The 19,677-nt window shown below is 37.9% G+C and overlaps 1 protein-coding gene across 1 annotated transcript in view; it reads left to right on the forward strand.

Annotated features, from left to right (window-relative positions):
- CTDP1 (CTD phosphatase subunit 1) overlaps positions 1-19,677 on the forward strand; it is a 200,740-nt gene that overhangs the window by 17,817 nt on the left and 163,246 nt on the right. The window contains exons 5-8 of the mRNA XM_054020060.1: positions 4,297-4,447; positions 14,809-14,899; positions 16,467-16,633; positions 18,033-19,127. Coding sequence (XP_053876035.1) covers positions 4,297-4,447; positions 14,809-14,899; positions 16,467-16,633; positions 18,033-19,127 — 1,504 coding nt within the window. The remainder of the gene's footprint in view (positions 1-4,296; positions 4,448-14,808; positions 14,900-16,466; positions 16,634-18,032; positions 19,128-19,677) is intronic.

The raw sequence follows: 19,677 nt of genomic DNA on the forward strand, positions 1-19,677 counted from the left end.
AGATGATTTCCCAACTCTGTCTTCATCCTCGCTTGCAAAAAAAGTATTAATGTGCTCTTTCAGGTAAGTGTTAAGTTGTTTCCTTTCAGAGAAGTTGGTAAGCACCTGCACAGATAAAAATTGACAGTTTGTTTTCATGTTTCCTTGCTGGAACCTTAAAACAAATAGAGTAACTTAAATTCATGCTTCCACTGGGTGGAATTGGTTTAAATCACTAGTCAGGAAGACTCAATTTAATCATGGATGTCTACATAAAAGTGCATTCTTGTTGGTTGTTATAACCTTAATACATATTCTTCACAGCTCAGAGATAGATGTAGGTTTCATTTTTAGAAGGTACACACTATACATTTTCAAAGTGTTTTATTTTGAAAACTTTTCAGACTAGTTTTATAGCTATATCAGAAAATGAATGGTTGTTTGGTTATTTCATTTCCCAAAGGTAATTTGAAGCAGATATTTTATGAAATCATAGTTCACCTCTCAATCTCCAATTCAACAGGTTAATCATTAATATTTGGACGATTTTCTTGCCATCCTGTATTAGGAGAACATCACCAGACAGACATTTAAATTGTTCTTTTAACTAAAACAACAACATTGAGTATTTTGTATTATTTTCTTCAACAGAAAACATATAATATTTGAACAAAACAAGCACATGAATTTTTGAATTTAAACATTTAAGGTTTTTAAAACCAGGTTTGTTTTTGTTAAAATTGTTTAACTAAAATAGTTACATGGAATATTTAAAAATAAAAAAATTAAATCGACTACATCAGCCAGGTCAACATGAGAAACTTAAAATATTGGCTTCTGCAGCTAACTCAGTCGTCCTCACCGTCATTTTCCTGTTTGTTTATAATCTGGAAAAGCAAAACAAGCTTTCCTGTTTTTCAGGTCACAAACGATTTCTCAATTTGAAATGAATTAGTCCACAGGAAGAAAATATTCTTTCTACACTGGCAGAAGAAGCTACTGCTGTTAAGTGAGATTATCACTTCAACAGTCTCTGAATCCAAGTGCTTAAGTGACTTCCACCAGTTCACTGGTGTGACTTTCTTTAAAACATCATCAGCAAACATATATTTCTTGAATGGTTCACCCTTAGCTCTGAAGTTTATTATTATAGTTGACATTATGGAGGGATGATTGCTGGATGTCCATATCATAGCCAACTCCTCTTCTTCAGCAGTTAAAGTTTGACCCTGGTACCGAGTATTGAGAATATTTGCAAGAAAATGAGCTGGAGATAGTGCTTGTCCCATTCGTTTTTTTTAATGCTTGTAATTTAACTCTGTCATTGCATATTTCTTTTTTTAAATCTCACTCAGTTCCTTCCAAATTTCAACAGCGTCAGCAATAAAACAGCTATTTCCCTGCATTTTGTTCAAAGCTACAGAAATAGGCTTCAGGGTACTTCGCATGTGTTCAACATTTCTCTTAAGCCCAATGTTGAGAACTTTGGCTGTGACACGATTTTGTTCACAAACTGTCATCCGATTAGGCCAGTTCTTGATATAGTGCTCAAAACAGTCCACTACTGAGTTCCATTGCACATCTTGTGGGAGAGTTAGCTTGGTTCCTCCTGCTTTTTTCAGAGGAGCTGCTGCAAAGTGGTTGTTATGGAAGTATTTTGTAATTTCAACAACATTAGCCTTTATTTCTGAAACACTGAAGTCTTTGGCTAGAAGATGCATTAAAATGAGCTCTGCAACCGTATGTTATTAGCTTAGGACTCTCTTCACTCTCTTCTAAATAATTTCTTCTCATCTTGGATACATTTGCAGCATTGTCTGTGACCAAGCTACATACTAGACATTTGAATAATTTTTTTTGTTTGTTATAGCTTTTACTGCTACTTCTTGTAAATATTCTGCTGTGTGTGCATTTCCTGATGTATCATTGTTTCTGTAAGGAAAACATTCCCTTCTTCTGTTGTCACACAAGCAATACAACAGGATCATTGTGGACATTAACTCAGGTTAACAATTTTACCCTCTAGACCTTTTGCACACTGCTCAATTTCTATTTCATACACTTTATACAGCAATTTGCCTGTGACATCTGCTCTGTCAGGTGGACTGTATCCTGGTCTTAATGACTGAACCATGTTAATTAAGTGTGGGTCCTCAATCATACGGAAAGGAGAGTTTGTTGCATGAAAAAAATTGCCGGTTTATCAATTACCTCTTTTTGTAATCTGCTGGTTCTTATCACAAACTGCTCTGTTTGTTTCTGGATTATTGAGATTTTTTTTTTTTTTCTTTTTGCTACAAGTGATATACTGGGCTATGTGACATACATGATGTGATTGAAACACTATCATTAGCAGATAACTCTGAAACTACAGAAAATGATGGTGATCTTGAAGGTGGATAGTCTTCAGAATCCTGTACGTTGAGGATGGATTCTCCTAAACAAAATAAATCAATGCAGTTATTTAATTATTATTACCATACTGCTCATTTAGTATTACTCATTGCATTCACTGACACTCAGTACTACTTTAAAGGTGAAATTGTAAAAGGAAGATCTACCTACTTCAGCTATTTATTTTTATCACAACTGCATCTAAAATGATAGTACCATAGAGTAACAATTGTTTTTGCTCAAACATGAGAATTCAAGAATAGTCCAGAAGGAAGACAGGCAGTCCTTAAGAAAGAAGTATGAAATAAAAAAGTTTACCAACCTGAAGATCATGCATGTTCAGACATGTTCCTTTCATCATCTTCAACGCAGCTTCCTCCTGTGAAGGAACATGTCTCATGATGTTGTTTCATTTGGGCAACCAGGCCTTGCATTTCTTTGTTGCGCTGTTTGCATTTTGCATGCATGTCTGTCTTACCCACAGGTAGAGGAACATCATCAAAATATTCCCAAAGTGGGTCTCTTATGGCCTGCCGCCATTATATGTTTTCGCTTCTAGTGAGAGAATGGCATGGTAGATCTCAAATCAATGAAGGCTACACTCAGACCTCAAGATTTCTGTAATATGCTCCTCAAACAGTTTCACTTTTGTTTCTACTGCCTGTCCCTTTTATCTCCCTTCTTCTTCTAGTTGTCCAGATCTATTCCTTTCCTACAATCTTCTATTCATTGAACTTTTTGAAACTTTGCACTTTTAGAGAGACATAAGGGATTGACTATGTACACAAATTTGCAGAGTGACCATAGGGTTGAGGTCTGTTATTTCTCACGTCTATCTATCTATTATTTATTTATTTAAAAACATTTTTGCTGTTAACAAGCATGTTATCTCTGGAGACACACATCCACAGTTTGAGAACTGCAAAACTAAGCATCTCTGATGGTATCTTCTTGACTGAGCACTGAGTCCCATTGGGTAGATTAATCTATACAGAAGCCCCCGGAATCCCATAAGATTGGGTCCCTAATGCATGAACTATTGGAACTCATTTACAAAACTTTTCTTAAACATTACATGAATATATTGTCTCATACTATAAAATTAGAATTTATAATCCCTATTCCACGATGCGATATCTTTGAGCTATAATGGATCTTAATTAAAGCTATCTTTAGATAAGTTTTTTTCCTCAAAAAGCATTTGATCAAAAAAGTCCGTGGGTTTTTTATTTTATTTATTTATTTATTTATTTTTAATCATTGATTTTTATCTACCCTGCACTTCCACATGCCTAACAAGGTTATACTACTTAAGGTTTTCCCTCATCAGAGAGGGATCAGTGACAGCAAAATAAAATAAATGGCCTGCATAGTTCAATGACTGTCTGTGGCTGGGTAAATCCATGCTTATAAAGCAAGTATTCAGGGGGTTCATAAATGAGTGCACAGCTTACTCTGACATTTCTGTAAATCCCTTCCAGAACTGTACCTATGAATTTTCATAGGTACAGTTTTTTTCATTCAACACTAATTGGCCATTTGTTTTATTTTTCAGCCCAGTATATAGTAAAACTAATGTGTCTCACATCACTGAGAGTAAAACAAACCCTTTAAGAAATTTGATTGGATATTTTCTTAAAATTTGTTGTGTAAACAAACCTTTGAAAGCCTGGGCAACTCTTTCAGTATTCTAACATTGAAACAATTACTGCAAGTCAAAAATGTGTTGTATTGCCGTATAAAAACCAAAATATGCTTTGGGTCAAATATTTTCCAAATGAAAATCTTATTCCTCTTAATTGAGCTGAAGTAGGATCGCCGAATAAAACTGAAGTAAAGGGAGGTGCTTTTAGGCATGTTTATTTTTGTACTAAACTTAATTACTTGATAAGTCTTGCTATGGGGTTATTTGTTCTCTTCTAGGGAATATTCCATTTCCAGTTAGGTCGAGGTGAACCTATGCTGCATACTCGTTTGCGTCCTCATTGCAAGGAATTCTTAGAAAAGATTGCCAAGCTGTATGAATTACATGTTTTTACCTTCGGTAGCAGACTTTATGCACATACAATTGCAGGTGAGTAGCATGCTGCTTGGAATACTTGAGTTATCAGCCTTTAAGATTTGATGTGACTTTGACTTTCTGTTCTTTTCCAAGTCTCTGTCCACCTATACCTCTAAAGAAGATTCTGTGCAAACTATAATGCCATTTAAGACCCCAAACTGTAAATTAATAATGCAAATTAAAACATTGCATTGAAAATTTTGTCTAAATATAAAGAGTAGAGTTCCATAAGCAGAATGCTTAGCTTTTTTGGATCCCAGTACTTGTAGTAATTTCTCCCTTTTACTTAGATACAGTCCTGCTGTTTATTTTTTTACGAAATGAGCCCACAACTTTTCTTCTCTCTTTGCATCTAAAGAATGTCCTTACAGGGTGGATTAGATGAAGTATCTGGGTTTCACCCTATGCCTTCCTCAGGCAGTCTGGAAGCAACACTCCCTTCAGGATAGGGAGTGAGGGGAATAAATCTTTTGTCTCCCTTCCATAGACGTATCACTGTTAATGTCAATCAGCTGACATGAGAACATAAGAATGCCCATACTGGCTGGGTTAGACGAAAGGTCCATCTAGCTTAGTATCCTGTCTTCCGACAGTGGCTAATGCCAGGTGCCCCAGAGGCAATGAATAGAACAGGTAATCGTCAAGTGATCCATCCCCTTTCACCATTCCCAGCTTCTGGCAAACAGAGGCTAGGGACACCATCCCTGCCCATCCTGGCTAACAGCCATTGATGGACCTATCCTCCATGAATTTATCTAGTTGTTCTTTGAATCCTGTTACAGTTTTGGCCTTCACAACATCGTCTGGAAAAGAGTTCCATAGGTTGACTATGCGTTGTGTGAAGAAATGCTACTTTTGTTTTTAAACCTGCTACCTATTAACTTGATTTGGTGTTATGTTATGGTTCTTGTGTTATGAGAAGGAGTAAATAACACTTCCTTATTTATTATCTCCACCAGTCATGATTTTATAGACCTCTATCATATCTTCCTCCCCCCCCCCCCCCCCCACGCCCAGTCATCTCTTTTCCAAGCTGTAAAGTCCCAGTCTTATTAATCTCTGCTCATATGGAGACCGCAAAGAGGTGCTTATATAGTAGTTCTATTTGTGCCCTTCTCTTGGAGCTGAGATTTAGTATTGGCATTTATTAGAGAATAACATTTGTATTTCACAGTGTTTTCATATCCTTTCCCATCAAGTTACAGATCTTGCCTCTCACAACCTCATTAAAACTTGTTCTCAAATGTTTTAATTTAAAAGGAAAGGGAAATGTACAGTATCATTTTTCAACAGACATAAATGAAAGTTAATTAATGCTAGACACTTGCATGTTAGGGTAATGTTGAGGACATGACCACCAATATATGATTGAACTGTAAACTTGGCTGTTTTCCCCTCCTGAACCTCATGTTTCAGTGTAGTATTTTGTTAATTTTCTTAGATTTTGCTTTTAAAAATACTGTTAATATTCTGTTAGGATCATGTCAATGGCAGCTAAGTAATTCATTAGTTTGTGACCCCAGTGGAAGAAATTAAAATACACATTAATCCATGTCTCAATCTAGTGAATGTTGTCAGTGAGTAAAACTGTCCCTATTGCTGTTATCCATATCATTTTCCTTTCCCTCCTGTTGTATTGTGTCTTGTGTGTTTGTAGAGTGTCAAGCACAACAGGACTCTGTTTTTTATTAGGGCTTTTGGGCCCTGTCTACATACCAGTGTTAAATAATGACCTGAGATGATATGCTACAAGAGATCACAAACTACAGAATAGGGGATTTTACAGAGAATTTTGATCCAAATTAAGTAAGGCATTGAAGATGCAATCTGATGTGCTCAAAGATTGCAAGAGACTCCTGTAACCTGAAACTAATGATTTAGTTAGAGCAGGGGTAGGCAACCTATGGCATGCGTGCCAAAGGCGGCACGCGAGCTGATTTTCAGTGGCACTCACACTGCCCAGGTCCTCGCCATCTGTCCGGGGGGCTCTGCATTTTAATTTAATTTTAAATGAAGCTTCTTAACCATTTTAAAAACCTTATTTACTTTACATACAACAACAGTTTTAGTTATATATTATAGACTTATAGAAAGAGACCTTAAATTAGAGTGAGTGAATGAATGAAGACTCGGCACACCACTTCTGAAAGGTTGCCGTCCCCTGAGTTAGAGGATCAAAGTAACTTTACTTCTGGAGAGAAGGGAAGGCTGTGTCGTCCACTTTTCTTTTTTTTTTTTTTTTTTTTTTGACAGAACCACAAGACTTGTTCCCCACTGATTCTGTGTCATTCATTATTTGGTGACTGGTATACTTGGTGAAGCTTCCTTTAGAGGCCATCAGTGTCATTATAAATTTTGGAGACAGGGGCTGTCTTTATTGCCCAAGACACACTGTTTATATGTTAACACATTCCCCTTTTCCTGATGGACTGTGGTTCTGGTTTGCTCAGGGAATGAGGAAATGGGACTTAAGCTTGGTTCTTTTGCATGATAAACTTGAGCACTCGATGTGATATGACGTTCTAGCTTTTGCTAGTTTCTGCTGTAGTATCCTGTGCTGGTAGGAAGAGAAAGTTGAGCTGCCGCTGAATATGTGACAGAGTGATGGTCAAGCTGTAGTAATGTGGAACTAGACATAGTCTGTGCATGTGTTGAACACTTGATGGCGGTAATGTTCAGAGAAATAATTTATAATGAGAAATATTCAGTTAGTGTTTAGCAAGGTGTAGCAGATAGCTGGAAGGGAATACACCTCTCCCCCGATATAAAGCTGTCCTCAGGAGCCAAAATTTTTTTACCGTGTTATAGGTGAAACTGCATTATATCAAACTTGCTTTGATCCACTGGAGTGCGCAGCCTTGCCCCCCTGGAGCACTGCTTTACCGCGTTCTATCCGAATTTGTGTTATATCGGGGTAGAGATGTATATGACACATGGGGAAATAGAAGATGAAACAAAGGAGTCTTTTATCCATATGGAAAAACTTAAACCACTCTGCCTTGCCAGATTTCACATACACCTTCTGTATGCTTCCCCAGATCTTCTGCACACACCTTGGATGGCCCCTTCCTGCATGCTCCTGAGATCTTTTTTCTTATCTCTGTGAGGCCCCTATATCTGAGACCAGAAAACATGATTCCCTGGCACTCCTTTTTTGCCCCTCAAGTGGCTCCAAGTCCTGTACCCTCTTCACTATGTCTTCCCTTCTATATTTTCTGCTTTTGATATCGTGTGTGTATAAATTTTGCGCAAGCTATGATCCCCACACCAGATATATCCAGTTGCAATAGGAAACATTGGGCTGAGCTCCCACTGAGACTGGTTGCCACTTAGAGACTTTTGGGCCGTTCCTGTGGCCACCCCTCCTTGTAAAGAAAAATCATAGAATATTTCCGATTCAGATCGGAGGGGGTAGAATAGATGGGTGGTATGTTTCCAAGCCCAGTGTATAGGGCCCTACCAAATTCAGTCCATTTTGGTCAATTTCACAGTCATAGAATTTTAAAAATAGTTAATTTCACAGTTTCAGATGTAAATATCTGAAATGTCATGGTGTTATAACCCTGGGGGTCCCAACCCAAAAGAGGGCTGTGGGGGGTCGGAAGGCTGTTGTAGGGAGGTCGCAGTATTGCCACGCTTACTTCTGTGCTGCTGCTGACGGTGACACTGCCTTCAAAGTTGGGCAGCCAGAGAGCAGTGGGCAGCACAGATGTGAGGGTTGCATGGTATGGGGGAGGAGTATAATTTGGGGGGGGCAGGGCCAGCCTTACAGGTGGGTGACTGCCCAGGGCCCCATGGTCAGGAGAGTGCTGTGATCTTCCTCCCCACCCCACCCCACCCCAGTCAGCCCAAGGCCCCTTTAGCCCCCCCAAGTGCTAGGCCCGGAGCCAGGGGGTGGCAGGGCTTAGGGTACAAGGGTGCCGGAAGCTTTGTAGAAGTGTGTTTGTGTGTGTGGGGGGTCACTGGAACCGGAGGGGCCAGAGGCCGTGCCCCCACTTTTTAACATGGGTGTAATTTGGGGGGCAGATAGAACCTTTTATTGAAAGTAACATGATTCTTTAAAAGGGAATAACTTCTGTAGTTACCTGCTATAGCTAATTTCATAATATTTATATATAATATATAAATACACAAGTGAATATAAAAATTTAGTGATGCTATGTTATTTAGGTTCATGACATAGCTACTGTGAACCTAGCTACTGTAGAAGTAGCATGGTGATAAATCTAACGAAGGTGCTGCATGCGTTGCAAACCCGATTGATTTCCCAATGAAAATGCCTTTTGAGCAGTTAAAATCATATTGCCTGACAGAATTTGAAGAATATGAAATAAACATACTTGGCCAGTGCATCAAGCCAGAATAAAAAATAGCATGACTTGCCTATGAATGTAAGTACTGTATATGGGAGAATTTTAATACAGATAAGTTCACACCTTCAAATGTCTGATTATAAATTTATTTGGCAATGATTTTTGTTGTACCTGCCAAATATCTTAACGTGATGTGATTAACAAGTGTAAGATTGTGTCTTCAGTTTACTCTATGTAGAAACACGTTCTTCAGCAACTGGAATACACCTGTTTTATCTGTAACTTTCAGCTGAACATATTGAACCATCTCCAAGTTTTAGCGAGGGTGTAGAAGCTTCTGCCAGAGATGACTGGTGCCTGCTGAGGGCGGGGGGACACAATTTAAAGGTTTGGGCTCCTCCAACAGCTTGAGTCAAGCCCACCCTAGGCACGCTTCCCTCTTACACTCAGCGGGCCCTCCCTGCAACTCCCAGGTGTTAGTTTTATGTGGAGATGCAGCGGCAAACAGCTGGGAGCTGTAGGGAGGGGCCGCTGCTTTAGCTCCATGGAGAAAGGCAGCAACAAAATCAGTGACTCTCCCTGCTGCTCCCAGCTGTTTGCTGCTGCCTCTCCCCATGGGCTGCAGCTCCCAGGTTGCTGGTTCCAGCAACTGCCGTGGCAAGGAGCGGGCCTGGCAGCACTACATGACTGAGCGGGCCCAGCAAGCCCTGGTAAAAATCTGTGGGGGCATGTGACCCCAACACCTCTGGCATCTGCCCAGCAAGGAGGAGGGTCTTGGGGCTTCAGCCCCGTGGGGTACACTTCTGAGGGCTCGGGGCTTCAATAGGAGTGGGTCTGATGCCCCACCAGGCGTCTCCCATGGGGCTGAAGCTCTGGCTCTTGAACTTTGGAAAATTGTTGATGTGGCTCGGAGGATCAGTGGGTTTGGCCATTCCTGATCTATGGCAAAGTATGTTGTTCTAGAATTAAAGTAGGTCACCAGGGGCTGAGAATCCTTGACTCTCATTGGAGGATCAGGTCAGTAACTCTTGCCAGATTCTATGGTAGATAAGGGAATGGCAGAATTACAGTTGAGGCTTAATTTTTGTGGCAAACCCCATTTTGCTTTTATTTTGATATCCCACCAATTAAGAGTATGATTTTTGGCATAGGAATTTTCAATAAATTTTATAACAGAGGTGCAAGGGGGAATAAAACAATAAGTCACTGAAAGGTCGCCAAGTGCAGTTTTCATTACATCAGCTTGCATGAGTATACTTGGAGATGCTGAAAGGTAAGGCCCAGGGAATGGGGTGTGGGGATTGGAAAGTGAGTACATGCCAAAACAGTGGCACCTGTCCCATGGGGCTGGCGCTGGCTCTGGCTCTGGCTCTGGCTCTCTGCTCTGGGTGCTGAGACCTGGAAATGTGTATATTATGGTAGAGGAGGTACCATTTGAACAAAGGCATTCTTATACTGAAATACTAATGATCTAGTTAACGTCTTCTATATTGGCCTGTGCTAGATTTTTCAGAGAATGACTACTTCTCTAAAGCAGCCAGCACTAATTATGCTCAAGGATGCAGGGAATAAGTCCAGAGCTTTCCTGCCCAAACCCCTCCCATATATGGTCAGAGAGGCCCACTTTGGGCATTGGGTCCAGTGGCTTTCTCTCTGAACTGAGAGCAACAATAACAGGGAGATGTCACTGCCACCTTCTGACATCCTCCTTCGTTTCAACTCTGAAACTTGGCCTGGTGACCTTCTTTATTGCTGTACTGCTGTTGTCCCTCTCCTACCACTGCAGTCTTTCAGCTATCCTCCCACACTCTCCCTGGGCACACATAGCATTTTCTGCTGTCCGCTTGCTTTACTCACTTCCCTCTTACTTCACCCATGAGTTGTCTCCCCTCAAAATACCCTAAAACGAAGTTTTTGTAGTAGAGAGAAAGCAAATATATAAGCAGATACATAACAGACATGTATGCCTACCATCAATCTGCTTGTTTTTTTAGTTTGTATCCCTTTCCTGCACCTGGTCTCTCTTTGTCTGTTGGACTGTTAAGCTCTTCAGAGCAGGGGTACATTTTTCCCACATTGTAGCCTAGCACAATATAAATGTTGATAGTCTAATTGTGCAGAAATATAGTATAGTGGTGCAGGTGCTGTAATCATTTGCACATTCAACTTCTTGATCTGATCTTTATTGTAATCAAGACCATTCATTTTTCCATGACTGAATGGTAAGCCTACCCAAAAGGTGGGCAGATGCTGGAATTATAGGACTCTAGAAGAACCGAAATAGAGTAGATAGACTCATGCGTTTATACCCAGAGACATCATTAATGTCTTGATTAGGTTTTTGGTGTTTTTCTTTGATGGCATCGTAGTTAAACTTTTATGGTTTTCCTTCAGGTTAATACAAAATAATTACATATGTTTTCTCCCCAGGGTAACTTGTGAAAGTGTTTAACTTTTTTCCAGTTTGTGACAAGTACTGGGTTGTAACTGCATACATTCCCTCTTGCTCCTCCTAGAGATATCTGTCGCAGATAGAACATTTGTTTACCTTCTGACATCTGATAGATTAGTTGAGCTTTTAAAATGTATTGAGAAGGTCAGATTTAAGATAGTGATATTTAATATTTTAAAAGTATGCGATGTACCCAGTGCTCAACCGTTTCAATTTTTTTAGATAAATGAATGTAAAGTAGTAAAATTAATTAATTACTAACTTTGAATTATAAACTTAGAAACAAACAAGTCCTGTGCTTTTAAGAAGTCGGAGACTAAATTCTTCTCTCTGTAGTTTTATATTATGTCCATCACCACAGTGTCTGAGCGTCTTGGAGTAGAAAAATCAAGTATGGTGATGTATCCGTGGTATGGTTTTTGTAAAGAGGAAGAAAACCTTTACCTCTTTGTGTCTCATTCCCATGTGCTGGTGGTGGTGGTTGGAATTTTTAAAACTGCTTATTTGTTACTTTATCTTAATTATTTTTAATGGTAAACAATTCCATAGCAGGGGAAGAAACTGAGGGGCTGAAACAACTGGGGGACAGGGTGGTGGTAAAGGGGGGCTGTAATGAGTGCCACTTAAATAATTTTGGATTTCTGTAGAGAGTGTGTGTGTGTTTGTGTGTGTGATGTCATAGATCTATAGAGAATTTTCTAGAAGTACAAGCAGGAGAATGAAGAGCTGATTGTCATCTTTGTGTAATGGAACATGTAATTGATTAAAAATTGTATTCAACAAATGGGTGGCTGCTGTAAAAGAATAAGTAGTCCTATATAAACTCACTGTTTCTAGTTAGGACTGTGTTTCGTAAGTTGTCTAATTTGGTTTCTATAAAAGGCTTTAAATAGTCCATGTTTGGCTGTACTTGTATTTGAAATGAACTTCTTTTGATGTGTGTTAAGATGTGACTTGATGGGTAAATGTATTAATGAGTAAAATTCATTTGTGAAGCTCAGTTGTTTTGAGATGAGCATACATTGTGGTATGAAAAATATAGAAAATGTATGCTAACTAGTGAAAGGTAGCAATTATAGCCTAACAGGAAATGCTATTTATGGCTTTGTTGAAAGCAAGCAACACCTGCTATTTTTTCTTTCTAATATATAGCTCGATAAGTAATAACATTGAGTTTTTTTTAAATTTTTCACTTGACATTTTCTGACATACCTCCCAAGAGGAAAAATGTGTGTAGTTCTAATTCTTTTTGTAAAGAGGAAGAAAACCTTTACCAATGAACTACAAGGAACTTTGTGTTTAGTCAGTACCTGCTGGTGGATCAGTTGCTGTTTTTTGTTAATACATGGTCTAGCCACTGGGTGTCTCAGTTGTTCTTTTATGGAAGAAACTCACTTCATAGGCAGTACTGGTGGAAATTTTTATTCTTCTTAAAGATTTAATGACAGACATTTTCTTAAAGCAAATTAACCCTATTCCATCAATGAAATATGTGCCTCCCATATGCCATTTCTGTGAAATACATAAACAAATTGATATTATACTTTGTTTTTCCATTGACTTGGCAATGTTTTAGAAAAGTAAATTTGAGAGAGAAGCTCTTTAGTAAAGATTATGCCTTTTGGTTACTTAGTGTACTTCGTTCAATTTAACACCAATCTATAAGGCTTCACTGAAATTTTGTGTGACTAATCTATATTGAGCTGTATTAGGAACTGGCAAAGTCATATGAAAGCTTAAACTTTAAAAAGATAAAGATGTAATGGACCTGACTTTTTTTCAAATTGGGCCTTCAATTTGTGGGGACAGTTTTTTGCATCTGTAGTGAACTGTCCTCAATTTTTTTTAACCTGCCATCAGTTACCAGGAAAAAGCATAAATGAACTAGACTTTTGCCAAAGCCCTGTTAAATAACTGTGTACTTCTGCATCTTCCATCATTTGCTGTCAACACTTTAAGTATGTTCAGGTTTCTTACCACGTGTAATGTGACAATGTAGCAAGTACCTGATTGTGGTTTCACTGACAAATTAGGCAGGAATGTACTAATGAGAATGGAAAGCTTCTGTTTTACTCAGATTGGCGAGGGGGAAGAACAGCTGATGGTGTGACAGTTGTACAATAATGCAGTATATGATGCATTAATGCAGCGATTTATATTCAGTTTGTCAAAATATATTCTTTCTGTGTGTGGCAATGGTTCTCTGTAGTTAATATTTTCAATTCATTATGCCTAGGTACTGCAAGGGTCTCTCTACAGGGGATGATTCTACATGCGTTTGCTGCAATTCTTAAGCATAGTCGGGTGAGTTAAGGTTGAACCTCTGTCCTTAACTCAGAATTTTCTTGCTTTTTATGGGTTTTAAGTTATTCCAATGACACATTTATATTAATACATATAGGTCCAAATTTTCAAAAGAGATTAGTGATTTTGTTTGAGACCCCTAAAAGGGGCCTGACTTTCAAAAAGTTCTGAGTACACTGAAAATCCATAAGACTCCTGCAGGGAGCCTCAGATTTGCCCCCCTGACATCAGTAGTCACTTCTCAAAACTTGTGCAATAGACTATAACATGGCCACCTTTTTTGAAATTTGTTTTTGCATAAATAAGTAATGATTGTGTTATCTGCAGGAATAGTGAGACGTTCAAACTAATCTCAAAGCAGATTATAATCCAGTCAGTTCAGCAAAATGGCAAATCCAGAGTAATACATGAAACACCACTTTTTTCTTTCAGAGCAGTAATGAAACCACAATGTCTGTTTATAAAGAAAGTTTAATTACATTGACAGAGAGGTCAGCTGCATTACCCTGTTTGTATATGGATGAATTTGCCATTTTGCCAAACTAATTGTATTTTATTTTGCCTTTAAATTAGCTAGCATACTGTCTCATATTCCTTCTTAACAAAGAGCGCAGTCAGCACAGATTTATGTAAATACGTCTAACATTTCAAGAAATCCTGATTTATTCTTAGTACAAGTACAAATGCACTAAAATAATGTTATAGGTCCAATTTAAAACCACAGATGCAAGAATTCAAACTGAAACTGCCTCTTAACTTGCCCATTATGCTTAAGCATTGCAGTACTTTGCCAATTCGCATGAGACTTCTCTGCAGACCCTAGGCACAATGTGCTAAGGACAGGATTTAGTCTTAAAGTGTTATAAATGTAAGTTGCCAGAACCTTTATTTAACTGTCAGCTATGCTTACTTCCTTTTACCTTAATTATTCACTGATGCCACAATTTTTGTAACTTCATTATTGCTTCTGTGTTAAAGGAATTGGGATTGGATATTTAAAATAAGAGTCCTACTGAATTAGTGACAGGTATCTAATCTACTGTGTTTACTCTTTACCTGCTATCTAATGAATACTTTTTGGAGTTTAAATATCTCAGTGCATTTTTGATTACATCAGTATCACACAGTTTAAAATAAACTTCAAATTGAAAGGCTGTGTTGCTCCATTTGTACTGCTGTTAATGCACAAAGATGGGCTTAGTGTAGTATGGTGTGATGGACTATGAAAACAGATTATGTAGAATATTAACAGGGAGAAAATGTTGCTGTGAAGAAATATTAACTTCAAACTCTTCTTTCAAAAGGATTTTTGGACCCTGAAAAGAAACTTTTTTCTCATCGGATATTGTCAAGAGATGAATGTATTGATCCATTTTCTAAAACAGGGAATCTTAGGTATGTATGGGGGTGTGAAACTTCTTAATAAATAATCCAGGAGTGGAAATGAAGGCAGAATGTTGGGAACATAAGTATTAAAGGGAGAAATTCTTTATCCCTTCTGTACCTTCACAGAGAGCAATAAAACTGAGAAGTGCAAGCTAATGCTTATAGGCTTCATCTACTTAATACTTCAGTGGGCGTTACACCCTGTAATGTTCAAGCAAGATAATTTAGAGTCTCGCATTCAGTGATAACCTTTGTTTTCAGATGTTTTATGGCTGCAGCTAACTGTAACTCAGGGCAAATCTACACTACAGCGCAACATCAGCACAGATGCACCGATGCAGCTACGCTGTTGTAGCGCGTCTGGTGAAGATGCACTATGCCATCAGCATAATTACTCTACCTTCTTGAGAAGCGTAAGCTATGTCGGCGGATAGCGCCAGTGTGGACAGCGCGAAACTTGCGTCACCTGGGGGGATGAAGGGGACTTTTTCACACCCCAAGGCGACATAAGTTAGATCAATTTAAGCGATAGTCTAGACCGGCCCTAAACTTTTTCCCTGCGATGATTTGCAAGCAACTCATCCTATTTTATTTCATCTTGTGGTTTATTACATAATATAATTTGTGCATTTTTATATTGTAGAAATTTAGGCCAACATTTTCCAGAATAGTAGCCTAAAGCTAGACTCTCAAATCTGTATTTAGGTACTTCTGTGGCCTGACTTTGCTGGGTATTCATCACTTTTGAGTTTCATTGATTATCAGCACTTTTGAAAATTACACTTCAGTGCTTAAATTAAGCTCCTTAACCTATATTTTAGGCTCCAATTTTTGACAATCTTGGCCTTTTGTCTGTGTAAAATTTAGGATTGCCTGATATTTAATAATATCCCTATTGGAGTTGTTATGGGGAGGGGAGGATTCATCACAGCAAATCATACTTTTTTTTTTTTTTTCTTATCCTGGGTATATTTTTGGATCTATTCTGAGTATTCTCCTGTCAGGTTTATGACCAGTTTAAATACTAAGACTTCTTGTTTAGATGTAATCTCTATGGAATGAGTAAGTGTGACTAAGTTACTATATATGATATTGCTCCTGCCCCTTTATTCCTGAATTATTTTGTATTATTTAGGTAGAAGAACCTAGACTGAAATTCAGTGCAATACACTATGTATACTCAAATTTAAACTTTGAGAGGGCTCATATTTTTGACCACTGGAACTGAAGGGGATAAATAAATGTAATTGCTAATTTATTTATTTTTTTGAGACTTTTGTGAACTAACTTGAAAAATTCTTTCTAATAATTGTTCATAAAACTTTTAAAAACCACAAAAAGATGATTGGTAGAGTAACCAGTAGGAAGAGCTGCAGATTGTATGATAACTGTTACAGGTAAACGAATTGACTCATCCAGAATCCTAATAAATACTTTTAATTTTCAGAAATCATTCATGTTTAATGTTCATGCCCATTTAACGCACACAACTAACCAGAATGTCAACCCAGAGTGTTTTAAATAGTAAACTTAACAGACAATAAAAACAAGCAACTTCTTTTTTTTTTTTTTTTAGAAATCTCTTCCCATGTGGTGACTCCATGGTTTGCATTATTGATGACCGAGAGGATGTTTGGAAGTTTGCACCCAATTTGATAACTGTAAAGAAATATGTGTACTTTCAGGGTATAGGCGATATTAATGCACCACCTGGATCAAGGGAAGCTCAGATGAAAAAGAAGGGTAACTCCATTTTATTTATTTACTTTTGGAGCAGCAGTTGACTAGCAAACCAAAACCATGCTAACAAAGTGTTGTCCAAAACAAAAAACGAATAGTGGGGTTTCAGAGTCTACCAAACCACATCCATTTTGCATGTGACAGAATTTTATTTTCAGCAATCTTAAGAGGGTACTGTAAACAGTGAAAAAGCAGATGCTACAGCAGTGGTTTTCACCTGAGAAAACAAGTCTGAAAAGGTGATGACTGGGAAGGCCAATATATCCAGGATTTATTAAAACTCGTAGAAGTAGCTGGAAAGAAACTTACTTTATTCGTAGTTGGGTATTTTAGAGAGAAGCTTTCATTTCAGGATAGTTAGTATTTTTCTGTACATATTTAGTTCCTGTTGAGCCTGTTTACCATTCTTTTGCCATTGTTACCATCTAGAAATGAATTCAATTCTGTTATTTTACTGTAGTAATGTTTCATGTGGTTAAAAAGTATAAGAATGGAATGAATAGCCTGACCATGTACTTCTCAAAATATAGTATGAGATCAGCATGCTGTAGTGGCAATAGTGGTGACCAAGGGGCAGTCAAGTCACATGTATGCCTTTTTTACGAATAAGATGTGGTCATCTCTGCTAAGAATGGCCTTGGCTATTCCTGCCAAGAATATAACTGCATTTGTCTGCTGCTTGTCAGCTACCCCAAAAAAAACCTGTCTAAAAGCTATTTACAGAGTAATCTTTTTCTGCATATGAAGCAGACTGCTCTCGTTTGTTGCATATCACTAGTGCCTTCATAAAGGGTTTGATCAACATATTTTGATGGTAGTAAAATATATTTTTCAATTTCTAAAGCATTTTCTTGGTTTTGTATTCAATCAGTTCTGAAAACAGAGGATAGAAAAAATATGAGCAGAACTTGTAAGTTCATAAAGAGGACAATCTTATGGTTAATACTCTGGAAATATGCTTTTTTCCTCTTTGACCTTTGGCAGGTCATGTGGTTTTTTTTGTTTTGTTTTTTGTTTTTTTTTAAATGCTTCAGTTGCCCATCTAAAGGGGAATGATACTTCCTTACATAATAAGATAAAGGCATTATTATTTGTGAGGTAGACAAATCATATGATGATGAGGGCAACATAAACTGGGATTTTCAAGAGGTTTAAGGGAGTTAGGCACTCCGCTTCTATTACGTTTCAATAGGAGTTGAGTACCTATAAATCTCTTATGCCCTTTGAAAATCCCAACTGAGAGTATTCTGATGCATAGATATGTTTAGCTGTAGATTGACCTTATTTAATTTATGGAGGAGAGGATGGATGTTGAGTTTCTGAAAGCATAACTGAAAGCTCATCTACTTGGAAGGATAAAACAGGGAAACTTCATCTTACTTTTTTCGTGTGTTTTGTTCAGTAAATCATTCTTCAAAAACAACTGAAGCATCTGATCCCACAGTGGTAACGGCAAAAGATTCTGAAGAAGTAAAGAACGTTACGTGTGTGGAAGAACAAAGTAATGGTCTTAGGAAATCTACAAAAGAGATGTGTACTACAAATGGTAGTAATTTTATGAGCAGCGAGACTTCTAACTTGGGGTTGAATTCCAATGATAAATTAAATGTTAGAGACTCCTTAAGTGGTACCATTGATCACAAAACAAATGCTGCCGTCATTAATGATTCAACAAGTGTTAAGGAGTCTCAGATTTCTTCAGAACAAGATGATAGGACAGTTACAGAGAAGCAGCAGACCCAAGACAAGGCAACAAATAACTTGGACTTTGAACTGTCTAGTGACAGTGAAAGTGACAGTGGATTAGATGCTAGGAAGTCATCGTCCTCTTCTGCCTCAGATAGTGAAAATGAGGGGAAGAGAAGCTGGAAAAAATCAAAGCAGCCTGTACCAGATGAAAATTTGCAGCAAGAATGTTGCACTGATGTGAGTGGGGGAAAGGATGGTCAAGTGAACCATTCTGGGGAGGCGATAGCTCCACCTAGCATATATCCTCATGGCAAGACAGTTGATCTTGAAATGCAAGAAGAAAGTGAACAGGACAGCCTTTGTGATCTGGGAAATGGGTGTGCAGACAAGAAAGAAGCGGAGACAGAGTCCCAGAATAGTGAGCAGTCTGGGATTACAATGGGTGAGTCTTTAGATCAGAGCATGGAAGAAGAGGAAGAAGAGGAAGACACGGATGAAGATGACCATTTAATATACCTTGAAGAGATCCTTGTTCGGGTGCACACTGATTATTATACCAAGTATGATAAATACCTGAAAAAGGAGATCAATGAAATTCCAGACATAAGAAAAATAGTACCAGAATTGAAAAGCAAGGTATTGGCAGATGTTACCATAATATTTAGTGGACTCTATCCAACAAATTTCCCCATAGAAAGAACCCGAGAGCATTATCATGCTACCGCACTTGGAGCTAAAATTATAAAGAACCTAGTACTGAATGCTGATGATCCCAACAAGGCAACCCATCTGATTGCGGCAAGGGGAGGTAAGTAGGTGAAATTTTTCAGTCTTCTGTTAATGAAAATATTATTTTCACTCATGATTTTAGTTACACAAAAAGTTGGCTGAAGACTTGAAAAGGTTAAATATGGGTCTTGATATACTTGCCATCTTTAATGTTGATTTAAATTATGGGGGGAAGTAGCTTAAAGATTTACTGCAAATCATTTTTTAAAAGGTCTTGTATCCTTTTTGCTTCCATAGGATTAAGAATTTTTTAAAATAGTTTTTCTTTTAAAAATACCAAATGTCAAATGTGGTCTTTCCTGATCTTGAGTGTGTCAGATGAGAAGTGTATTGCTAGCTTTTATGGAAAGGGGGGGGGGGTGCTGATTATTCCATGAAGATGATGTTCTAAAATCAGTTAGGTATTTTTTAAACAGGTATAACTGAAAAGAAACAAATGATAAGCAGTCTTGACTTAAAGTTCTCCTCTCACTTGCTCAACTTTCATTGTTTCTTATGATATTGTCATTTCACTTCATTGTCTTCCAGGCTAGACAGAACCTGAATTCCCAATGTGATTAAAAAATAAC

Source organism: Malaclemys terrapin, chromosome 2, assembly GCF_027887155.1.
Source record: "Malaclemys terrapin pileata isolate rMalTer1 chromosome 2, rMalTer1.hap1, whole genome shotgun sequence".
Lineage (NCBI taxonomy): Eukaryota > Metazoa > Chordata > Testudines > Emydidae > Malaclemys > Malaclemys terrapin.